The sequence below is a fragment of the Saccoglossus kowalevskii genome, chromosome 15 (assembly GCF_978046115.1).
Source record: "Saccoglossus kowalevskii chromosome 15, keSacKowa6.1, whole genome shotgun sequence".
Taxonomy (NCBI): domain Eukaryota; kingdom Metazoa; phylum Hemichordata; class Enteropneusta; family Harrimaniidae; genus Saccoglossus; species Saccoglossus kowalevskii.
In genome coordinates, this window is record NC_140655.1 from 21198883 (window position 1) to 21211994 (window position 13112).

The 13112-nt window shown below is 35.2% G+C and overlaps 1 protein-coding gene across 1 annotated transcript; it reads right to left on the minus strand.

The window, feature by feature from the left end:
- Nucleotides 1-2104: 2104 nt before the first annotated feature.
- Nucleotides 2105-11399, minus strand: tpi1 (triosephosphate isomerase 1). The gene is given in 7 exon segments (NM_001184810.1): nucleotides 2105-3776; nucleotides 4616-4703; nucleotides 5717-5802; nucleotides 6133-6265; nucleotides 6797-6881; nucleotides 7683-7806; nucleotides 11195-11399. Coding segments are annotated over 7 exon segments (750 nt in total). The 5' UTR covers nucleotides 11310-11399; the 3' UTR covers nucleotides 2105-3657.
- Nucleotides 11400-13112: the final 1713 nt, after the last annotated feature.

Below are 13112 nucleotides of genomic sequence, written 5' to 3' on the forward strand. Positions count from 1 at the left end.
TAAAATCAGCATTATTATTATGTGCTGAATAAAGTCATGAACATCCTGTCAGTGAGATGTTCTGTGATTGGTCAAGACATTTGTAATGATGAGATTGTTGTTATGGTGATAAAAAATAGTTCCGCAAATGACCTTGCGTATTGTTACGTTTACACATCAGCATTTAATTGGAGCCGAACTACTGCTCCTTCTAAACAGATATTAGGGCACGTACCTCTCCATCAAACCAGAAATTACAAATGACGTTGTATTCGTTATATTTGAAATGAGAGATTACTTGAAGAAGACGACTGAGGGAGAGTTTTCGTCCCTGATTGCGTTTGCACCGTGGGAGCCATGTCAGGGCCCACTTCCAATCAGAGCTCAACCCTGAGGAGCCGGAGTCAAACACAATCAGTTCAATGCGTATACACAGACATTTTAGCTGGCTTAAGATGTAGGGCTCCAATAAAATGCTGTTGTGTAAACACAGTATGTAAATATAAACAAACAATACACTATCTTATTATAATTCGATTGAGTTGGCTGATGAGTTGTATTGCTTGTTCAATATTGAACTGTTGAGTATATCCAGCCGCCCTATTCTATTGTTTATGCCCCCTCTAGATGTGTCTTTAAGAAAGGCATATGCCATTAATATACAAGGAATGCCAGTGGGGAGGGTTAGAGTTAGTGGGGGTACATAAGTAACTGTTTTTCCTTTTTTACTCAGAATAAAGATATTTTTGACGTTATGCTTCATTTTTGTCATCATTCCACCACTGATAGCATAGAATCAATACATACTCCATATAATGACAACGCTCTCGGTACTGTAAAAGCATTAATTTTTCAGTTTTTTAATTTCGCCAAATTAAATGCACATTAACATGTAAAATAACAAAAGAACGTATCTTTTTCCTGCAAAGTACTTGAAACTCAGTGAAATTGCTCAAAACATCGAAATCATGAGTATCAGCCATATGTAAATGTTTCAAGTGGCCTTACTGCAGAAAAAAGTAAAATACGTTTTAATTTGTCAATCATTTTTCAAATGAGATGCGGTCGAGGTATGTCACATTTGCCACTGAAACCGCATTCGTAAAAGCAAAGTGGCCATCTGTCAGCCAATTAGAATCTGATCTGGTGACCAAATTATATGCACGAGGGTCTGATGTTCAATGTGCCAAATTTGAATAAAATGTGTAAATGTACAAGTACGGTCAGTCATGAAATTATAGTCCTCATTTTCGGACTATTAAATGAATGTCCTACTACTAGTATACAGGGACTATACATTGTATTTACTGGCATGTCACTTAAATTCCTTCTCTTGGATCACTGGATCTTATTTAACTGGACTCAATTATTACAACACAAGAACTCATTGTCAAGTTGAGAGCACATCAAACATCCCATAATCCTTGGTTACCAGTAGTGATATTGATTATAGCACATGATGGTATGTTCAGAATTCGACATGAATACCGAAATATATCACTATTTTTGAGTTTCATATTCACCTAATACTATAGCCAAATAGAATTTCAAGGAATTACTTATAAGACAAAGTCCCTGTAAAATAGTACCGGTAAACAAAGCTGGAATCAGTATAAAACTTTTAATAGATTGTAAGCAAAACCGTTTCATGGCAACAGGGAATTACAGTATATGTATTCACATAACAGACATGTGAATTTTAGTTCATACTCATCCTCAGAAAGAAAACATGGCCATATGGCTTGGATACTTTCCAGTACATTTCCTTTGAATATTGCTAATTTCATAACTTCAACTTGAGGGAATATTTTTGGTTAAAAAGGCCATTTTCAACTTCTTGAAATTGTCTTGTTCAACTGACTTTTATTTGACATATCATTTATTCACTTTGTGAAGATAATTTCAATTTTAAAATTAAGAAAAGTTTTTGTTGCAAAATGCTATTTATTTTCAGCTTTTTGAAAACGACAAGTCTGATTGCTTTGATATTAATTTAAGAATGGCACTTTTTTTTTTTTAAGCCCCAAGTTTTGATGTACCATTTTACAGCCGCGACCAGACAACTGCCAAGCTCCATTCCCCCCCCCCCCCATGTTGAAAAAAAAACAAAAAACATTAATTTGTTACTAAACTTTCATCTCAAATTTTATTCATCTTGCTCTATGGTACACATAATACATAATAAATCAAAGGGTGGTGAACTGATAGATTTCAATAAATATGTGCTCGTTATGTTTCTCACTTTAAAAGTCACAAACTATTGGCACCTCTTATGACAGCTTTTTCAAGACTGTAGACTCCATGCCACAAAAAATATAAATCAGAAGAACCACCAAACTGGCAAGTGCTATTGCTTTAAACAATTTCGGTGCTCATTTCATAAACAAATAAAACTTGTCAATTACATATATGCATGTCATGTACATTATAGTTGTATGCTTACTATGGAAGCCTAATCATGTACTAGACTCTGATGCATCTACTTCATAGTGTGCACTTCCTAGTAGTAAATCTCTTGTCATGATCTCTACTCCGTTTAAAAGTACACTTTCATATTTGAATTCTATGAGAGGCCTGTTGCCAATTTATTCCAATTTGTTGATACACACAATACTGAACCCAAATGACCTTATTACCTCCATGTTGCAACTAATGGGGTGCAAAAAATAAGCACCTGTGAACAGCACCCTCTACAGTTGAAAAACTACTGTAGAATACTTTATTTTCGCTTGGAATTTATTTTCGCTATTTTCGCTGAAGGGATGATTCCGTGAAAATAAAATCCAGCGAATATACTTTTTTTCCTATATTTCACATTAATCTCATCAAAAATCAGTGAAAATAAATTCCAACCAAAAGGCCCAAAAAGCCTTTTCAGCGAAAATTAATTCCAGCGAAAATAAAATATTCCACAGTAATTCATTTTGGCTCAGTAAACAAGAATTACTGTATTAGATTTACTAGTTGTATATGTGGTTACATAAATTGTGGAAGTGCATCTACTGGTATGTCGAAATAAGTTAATTTAATGATTCAGAATAAAACAAATGCAATAATTGCTTTATAATAAACAAATACAGTATACATGTAGGAATAAAATTGAAAACAAAAAACAGATTATGATATGGGGCGTGTGAACAGCATCACAAAACACTAACAAAAGATGTATACAAGGCCACTTGTATATTATGGAATATACATTGCATGACTTGGTGAATGCAAAGCATTATGGGTAACCAAAGAAATACAAAATGCACCATGTGGACCATGTACATAAAATGCTTTGTTGCGCGACTCTGAATGCATATATGTAATTGACTCAATGTATTGTGAACCATCACATGCATTTAGGCCAAAAAAAACAGTGTTTCTGGTAACATTGAAAACAACATGCCAAAGGTGGTAAGTGTAAGTCTTTACTCAGTCACATTTTTTTTTATCTTAATTAAGTTTGCCACTGGGCTTGGAGAGGTTCATGCTTTTAATACGGGAGAATTTTACAATTTGTAATACAAGAATAATGTACATGATCAGACAGTTTTATTTGAAAAATTTGTGCAGCTAAGATTAGGATGAGCATGCAAAAACTACACAAGGTCGGGTTAGTTATCTGACCTCATGAACACGCACACAATCTACACAATTATTTCCATTCCAGGTATCAGTGTACTCTTATTTTTAAGATCTAGCATTGATGATCTCGCAAAAGTCTGGTTTCAATGAAGCTCCACCAACCAAGAAACCATCCACGTCAGGCTTGCCTGCTAGTTCTTTACAGTTCTTAGGTGTAACAGAACCTGAAACGAGAAATTGAATGATAGTACCAAAGTTGAAAACTTTGACAGAAGAAGTTTTAAAGTTAAAAGATCGCTGTGAATCAAAATGTATTAGAGAAATTGGGAATTAACTATGATAGATGAGCAGTTGAATCTAAGCTTATACACAGAAGGCAGAATTCGATACATTGAGAAAAACTGTCTACAAAAAAGCTGCTCTCTGATTGGTCTGACTGTTAGGTGTTAGGTAGCCAATCAGGAACAATCTTGTAAGGAACTTTGCATTAATTCTGAATGAAAGGCAAATATGAGTGAACAGAAACACCAAGTGTCGCACGTTAATGAGAGCCTCAATTTTTGTAATTATATGAATTTAAAATAAAACCTTGCTACATGTATGAGTGTAGTCTGAAAACCAGCCATTTACACAGTACACCTAGGAATGGCTATTCCAAGTACATCTAAGAATGGCTATTCCAAGTACATCTAAGAATGGCTATTCCAAGTACATCTAAGAATGGCTATTCCAAGTACATCTAAGAATGGCTATTCCAAGTACATCTAAGAATGGCTATTCCAAGTACATCTAAGAATGGCTATTCCAAGTACATCTAAGAATGGCTATTCCAAGTACATCTAAGAATGGCTATTCCAAGTACATCTAAGAATAGCTATTCCAAGTACATCTAAGAATGGCCTGGTGAAATGTCACACACATGGCATTTAATACAACTTCAAACATCGGGCAAATGCACTTCTGAACTTAGATGTACCAGTATATAAACTGATATATTTGGGTAATAATAAGGGCTTTCTATAACTAGCCATACGCAAGGGAATCATAACTATTTAATACATACCACCATATAGGATCCTGACAGACTTGGCAACATCAGCTGATACATTGTCGGTCAAATATTTACGAAGGCTAGCATGTACTTCTTGTGCCTGGAAATTAATTTAACAGGTCAATGTTAAGGACAGTCTTGTATCTGGCTGAATTTTGTCAGCTCAAAGAAAAAACTCAAAGAACATACTGAAACAGATAATGGATAAAATTATAGGCTAAAAAACTTCAAAAACAGTATGCATGTAACCATTTGAACAAACTATTTCTAGGATATCAACAAAACATTAAATAGTTAACGAGTATGCAAATTAGCTAATTAACATATGCTGATTAATTTTCAAAGTACTGTTAGACCTTCAACTATAAAAACAAGTATGCATGAAACCAATTTTTAATCCATTTGAACAAACTATTTCTAGGATATCAACAAAACTTTAAATAGTTAACGAGTATGCAAATTAGCTAATTAACATATGCTGATTAATTTTCAAGTACTGTTAGACCTTCAACTACAAAAACAAGTATGCATGTAACCAAGTTTTAATCCATTTGAACAAACTATTTCTAGGATATCAACAAAACATTAAATAGTTAACGAGTATGCAAATTAGCTAATTAACATTTGCTGATTAATTTTCAAAGTACTGTTAGACCTTCAACTACAAAAACAAGTATGCATGTAACCAAGTTTTAATCCATTTGAACAAACTATTTCTAGGATATCAACAAAACTTTAAATAGTTAATGAGTATGCAAATTAGCTAATTAACATATGCAGATTAATTCCAAAGTACTGTGAGACCTTCAACTACAAAAACAAGTATGCATGTACCATGTTTTAATTCATTTGAGCAAACTATTACTATGCTATCAACAAAACATGGAAATAAACGCAGCACTTTAAAGCGAGAGGGTCGTCACCTGCGCACACACCGGAATTGAGTCCCAAGCGACAATAACACGCGCTAAAATGCAAAGGCTCATGGGTAGGCACTTGTTTGTAAACAATGGAACACTATAGCAATCTGACGCATGCGCAGGTGACGACTCCCCCGCTTTAAATTCAATTAGCACATCACAGTGCAGAGGGTGCTGTTGTGACTTTTCTTACCTGGTCTGGAGTTGCAGTCTTTCCAGTGCCGATAGCCCAGACTGGTTCATAAGCTAGTACCACTTTACTCCAGTCAGATACAGCTTCTGTAAAACAATATGTTCTTATTTTAACGCTGAAAGTTTATTGCGTTCGAACAGGGACTAAAAATCCCTGAAATGATTTATTATATGCGTAAAATCAACGATTAACTTTGATTAAGTTTTGAACAGACATTTTTTAACTCCCTGCACCCCTTTGTGCAATATGCGTCAGATCGGTGTAGAAAGAAAGCCGACCTTCAGTGTCAATGACTACGGTAGTACCTGAGATACATGCCACATCAAAATTTGAGATGAATATTATCCAGAGTAAATCAATTAACACTGTTAATTATTTTATTTTATTTCTATTTCCATTCTATTCTATATTCGTACCTTTAATGGCTTTGGTCTGCCTGAAAACAACCTCTTCTGTCTTTCCTGCTTCTCTCTCATCTAGTTTCTCACCAATACATGCGATCACTTTTATGCCACAGCTCAATGCATGACTAACTTTCGCAGCAATTAGCTGAATCGATACAGAACAGAAAAATCATCAACTATTAGCAGTCAAAATTCACCTTAATCGATATTACTCAAAAGTTTCCTACTGGCTTCAAAAGTGTCAATTCATCAATTGCAGTTAAATGCACTGCATTTGTTCCATTACAAATCTACTGTAGAATACTTTTATTTTCGCTTGGAATTTATTTTCGCTGAAGGGATGATTCAGTGCAAATATATTTCACATTCAACTCATTAAAAATCAGTGAAAATAAATTCCATACAGAACGCCCAAAAAGCCTTTTCAGCGAAAATTCCACAGTATGTTTAAAATAGTTCATAGTTGATACTAACTGCAATTTTCAGTTTATGTTCACTTCTATTAATAAAAATGATACATACAAATTTTGGTACAACTACCACACGATGGTTGTATGGTAGGCCTAAAGTTAGAATGTACCCTCTGGTGAGCCTAAATTGGTGAGCCTAAAGTCGATAAAAATGACTCAGAATAACATGAACAAAATATCAATGTACTTTGTGTCTTGTTATATACCTCATCACTTTCACCAAAGACATGTCTTCTCTCAGAGTGACCAAGAATTGCCCAATCAATACCATTGTCCTTCAACATAGCAGGGCTGCAAGAAAAACAGATGTTATGGGCTATACTGGCAAACTTGTATGCAATGCTTCATCAAAATGTGATCAGCTATAGCCATGTATTCATTGTAAATTATTAGTGTCTTCTTCAACTTTAAAGCGAGAGGGTCATCACCTGTGCACACGCAGTAATTGAGTCCCAAGCAATAATAACACACACTAAAAATGCAAAGGCTCATGGGTAGACGCCTGTTTGTAAACAATGACATGCTGTGGCCATCTGACGCATGCGCAGGTGACAACTTCCCCGCTTTAACAGGCAGACCCAAATAGCATTACAATCATGAAAACTCAGTACGAGGCTGCACTAGTGGAAAACCATGGAGCAAAAAATCCAATTTGATTAAAATCAAAAGTACTGTAAAAACTCATTGTAGTGAGTAAATAGCATGGAAATAAATACTATTTTTTTCTGTGCACAAATTAAAAGGATACAGTTTTGAGACCATGAATTTATTAATATATTTTTTTTATGGTAGATAGTGAATCTGATTTGCTTTAATCATACAACCTCCAGTTCCAAAATAAATCTCCTTAATTTAAGTTTGTACATCTGAACAAATGAACAAGCAAATTACATTCTAGCAGCTCTATATGGGCAGGATGTCAGCCTTTAGAATGTGCATTTTTAGAGAGGTCTGTAACGCATGTTTGATTGGTTTCTGATCCTACAAGACATGAACATGATTTGTATAGGTCTAATATTGTTTGATGCAATACCAATTCGCGCCCACATATCAACTATTGCCTCTTTTCTTTTTGCAGTTATTGATACTTGCCTTATTTCTCCTGTGAAAGCACCTTTTTCAACTTTGTAACAATTCTGTGCGGCAACACCAATTTGTGAGTTAAGTTTTCCGCGTACATAGGGCAAGTAAATGGGAGATGGAGCAACGACTACCTCTATTGAAGAAACAAAAATTCAAAGATGAGTGATATATGATTATCCATGGCTTTAAGGTAGCGAGAAGGGAAATTTTCACTTTTTTCTTGATTTTTCAAAAATTGATAAAACGTTCACTTTAGACCTTGATACATCATCCCAGGTTTACAAAAGATCGAAATTGCGAAATAACGTCGCTCAAATCAATGTTTTAAAACGCTAGCAGAAAAGACTACAACTGCCGTTTGCATATTGTTTATCTTTGAAAGGGTTTAAATGATAACATCTTATCTGTATACTCCGTTGTTGACGATTCTGATATAACTGGTGATAAGCTTCCAGTTGCAAACAATGAGTGTTTATCTAACGTCCATTGTCAGCATTATTGTCAGTGAAGACTTCGTCGGAGAAACATGGCCATACAGTACTCATTTCGCCCAACCTTCCACTTTTACATCGAACGCTTAACGCTTAATTTCCGACCATGTGGTATTGTCCGACCGGAAACCGACCGCATTTTAATCGCATTTTTTTTTTTTTTTTTTTTTTTTGGCTCGCTCGCTCATTGAAAACACCGGCCGCTCGTCCAAACACTGATCACTGGCGCAGGAGTGGTCGAAATGGTGGTTTTGATAGTAAAGTGTGAACGTACAACTAACTAGTATTAACTATTATTAAATTCTGAACGGCACTTCAAATCTAATAGTTGTATGACACTTGTATCGTGAAAGCAACTGAACTGGGACCTCTTGTTACGTGTTTTGGGCGCTTGTTCTAAATGTAATATGTTATTTTATTTTAATGAGACAATCACGTGAAAAAAAAACATAGGTAACTCATTTTGACAGAGCAGAGAAACGAGGAAATGTTAATGATTAATTCCAAAAATAACGATACCGAATCCATGTCGGTCCATGTCTGGTAAAATTTGACATTCAATTTTTAAAATTAGGTCACGATCATTGAATGACTTCGGTCTAAACCGTATACGTATACGTAAAATTGTTCCCACAAAAAATATTTTCGACTAAAAACGGCCACAGGCCCTGAAAAAATCGAACAGAGCTTGACATGTATGAATAATTTATTGGGCTTAAAAATTTAGTTATAGCCATAGATATTTGGTGGCCAGTCGATGAACAATTTCGAAACTCAAGATTCACACGGCTGCGAAAGTAGAACATTCCGGAGGCGGTGAAACGGAAGAGCCAAACTTAACGCATAAAAATAGAACACGTATTTTGACCTCTGTGGCCAACCAATGGCTGATCACAATTACGTTTGCGGTCGTTGCCAAAGAACTCTGCGTCCATCGCCTGGCGATGCTCTTCACCCCCCCCCCCCCCCGGAATGTTCTACTTTCGCAGCCTAATCGCAGATTTTTCGAAAAACGTCGGAAAAACACAAGAATTAGTAGAAATGTTCCTATTTTGGGCGGATTGTTGATAGAGAATAATGTCTTTATTACACGGTCGACAGACACGGCCGACAGACATTCCAAACAATCAAAATTATCAACGAAAGACTAGGTTTATTTTAGGCTTAGAAATATATTCTTTCAGTCAGTCCATGCATGGAACTGCCATTTAGCTTCATGGTCCTTCAGCTTGTCTTCGCCTTGAAGAAAACAACAATAATTATACAAAACACATTGCGAAGACTCAATAATCAGGAAAGAAAACCCAGACAACCATGTCGTACTTGTGTTGAAATACATTTTGTATTTCACGTCAGAATATTGTTTAAAATAAAATATTCAGTCCAAGCCAAATCGAGGCCAAAGGATCAGGTTGCGTGCTTATAACTTCTGTCAGCTGTTCAACATCTATAAAAACCATAAAGACAATTATAAGACAATGTGAACCTCAGAAATTTTTCTGTTAGTCCGAATTTTAAATGCGTGCGAGCGAGCGGTGATATTTCGGGGTTTGCGCGGTCGAAAATAAAACAAAATAATTGTCCAATTCAACAAGCGGTCAAAAAAGCGAGAAAAAAGGTGTTTGGAAAGCGGGAGCCGGCGGGAGGTAGTGCAAAATGAGTACTGTAAATTTGCGCAACTTTCCTTTAAATCGTTTTATTTTCCAAGTCAATATTCTATTTTACTAATACCATGTTTTCTAACGCAGTGGCGAAAAAAAAGCGTTGACAGATGAGGCAAAGAAAAATCTGCCACTCAGTGTCACACTCTGACACAGCAATTTTGTTTTCAAACAACAGCCATTTTGTTTCACCATGAAAACCGTTTTATTAGATCACTTATCAGAGACACTTGAAGGATTAGCTTGTTTGTAAACTGTCAGCGTGTACAGTGGGACAGTAATGTTTGTCAGAGGATTATCCCTCGTTATTCATTTGCATAACAATGGAAACCCGAACGTTCCTGGAGTGGGGACTCAAATGCCAGCAGTTTTCTTCATTTTTCACGCTCGAGCATGAAATTATTCATTAACAGACACTCTTTATGAGCTCTATGATATCAGTGGTTAATATGTTTGGCCATTTTTAGTGAATATTTATAATAATGTGGCAAATCTACAGTGTTTTATTAACCAAAACTGTTTTTCGCGTTTTTCTCGAATTGAAGTTTCGATTGAGTACGACTCATTGGGACCGCCGCCAAATCAAGTGCGTTCGGACTAGGACATTCAAACTCGCAGTTATCGTTCAATAGATAATGATGGTGCAAAATATGTCTGGGTTTTTAAAGAAAATGCTTTGTCACAGAATAATAGTCTGTTAAAGGTGTCAAGTATGAAATAATTTGAGGACAAAAAAACAAACCTGCATAGAAATCGGAATAATAGGTCTTTTGATTATCCGAGACGCATTTCAATGGACTTGATTACGGACAATGCATGACGTAAATTTCACTAGGAAATTCTGCAGTGTGCTCTCGCAATCAAGGACTTAGTTATTTTTGCAAGATTCGCCATTTTTGATGTCACGTGATAATTATGTAAACAATGACTGTCCAGTTTGTGCGAACTTGTACCTCTATACTTAGTCTTTTGAAATATATAAGCTAAATTACTGTTCTGAGCAACACAACAGACAGAGAATGTTTTATTCGAAAATGTCACAAAACCCTTCTCGCTACCTTAAAAAAGTTGCATTCGAATCAAACGCGCCCTCTCGTATCAATGTGTTCGTGTATAATGACATTGCATTGACTTTTTATGGAACGAAATGACCCTTACGCTGACCCCAGTTCCCAACGCCGTGTCTGACATGGATTTGCCGACAACAAAGTGACAGTATGCAAAGAATAATACAATAGACACGGACTGACATTGAAGGGAAGCCATTCCGTGAAATATGGGAGCCTGCGTGCGTGCAACAGAAATATAAAGGCCCAAATAAAATTATAAAACGTGTGCACGGTTCGACATGTAATGGAGGGTTACTGACCGGTGTTTGGATTTAGGCCGCCTTCGTTTAAAAACTTCACAATACCATCTATGCTTTCCTTGTTACCGTTCATCTTCCAATTACCACCAACGAAGAACTTTCTTTCACTCGCCATATTTTCAATTTATTTTTTCTTGTTTTACTCCGACAAGACAGTATTCGACTAAAACCAGAATTCGAGCTATGCGGCAATTGCAAACCGGGCAACAGAGAAAGAATTTGAGGAATTATTAGTTGGCTGATTCGAACACGTCTCTCGTAATATTTCTTTTAAAATAGTCAGTTTAAAATAAATAAAAAAATGATGAGAGAGCATGATTGATTTTATACAATAAATACATTTTGGAACTACGACGGAGAAGAAATTAAGCTGAATTGAAACAAAGCTTTCTAAAAATGCAACGATAGTAACATCGCCCTCAACGTTTGAAGGATTACCATGTGCCAGTTTTATGTCTGGAAAGCGAAATTTATCGTTCAGATTTATCGTTGGACCAGGGACTGTAGTTGGACTAACGATCCCAGTGTTACTCTATGATTGATTTTTATTACTTTACCTTTTTATTTTTTGCAATTCATCTTTTATTCTGAGACCTTATTGCAGTAATCACTATTGTGTGAAATAAATAAATTCATATTGGTAATGTGTATTTACGTCACTAATTTCGTGAATGTAAATTAATAGATTGATAATACCGTTTCGACATGTACACGTATATGTAGTAAAAATCAACGAATAGAATTCAGAGCACTCTTCAAATTCTTCTTTAAATAACAAGCTTTGGTGTACTTAGTGGCACTCAGGCTCGAATATCGTAATGCCAGGGCGGCAAAGTCACGCACCCAACCACCATGTGACCGCCATCTGCAACCAGTGATGTATGTGTCAGGAACACTTGGAAAATTACAGCAGTAGTGTCTCAAAAATAGATAAAGGGATGTTACATAAATTCTAAAGTTAAAGGCAATTAAAACAATAAAAGAGCAGTGAATGTCATAAAGTATTAAATTAAATTAATCTTTAATTTTAATTCCCAATGTTTGTTGAGACAGTTACATTTAATACTATATTGTCAAGAGATTAATTAAGATAAGTACACCATTGTTTAATTAACAATTATGATGATCAAGCCACTAGACAAAGAAAAAAAGCCAATGCAAAAACCTAACATACCTAAATATTACAAGTGACTATAAAAGAACATATATACATGTGTAGTTGTTTCGTGTGTTTTTTGAGGGCGTAAACTTCATTTCAATTGTCACATTGATTGTCACATTGGCAATTTGATCACGTAAGAAATGGTGAATGGTGGTATATAAACGATATGAATTACTTTCTTGCTATATCATCCACTATGATGATGTTTTTAACATAGAGTAAAATGTTAATCCGTTAGTGTATGCCCATTTATAAGTGATAATGAAAAATCGTCTGTATGGTTTTTTTTTACAAATGTATGTGAAAATGTACAATACAGACAAGCCAGACAAAGCTCAAATCAAATGCAAATAGCTGCACTATGTACAAGAGTCAATTACAGGACAACATAAAACAACAACAATAACAACAAATTATATAAAAGTTAGTCAATATAAACAAAGTATCCAAGGTCGGCTTGATATTGTAGTAAATAAAGGAACGAAACAATATGAGATATTCGAAAATCATAACCTACCGGGATGGTGATTTTACTTTTCTTATTTAGTTAGAGAGCAAATTTGCACCTTGATTCACTTTGACACAACTCCAATTAGCAAACATGTTCTATATGTCTTCTTGCTACATCACTGGTGGAAGTATTAAATAACAGTTCATATGTAAAAACATCAAATCTTACACCACTCATTATAATTAGTGTATTTTCCATGTAGCTATTTCAATATGAACATCAAATGTCTCTTCTTTGCAATATAT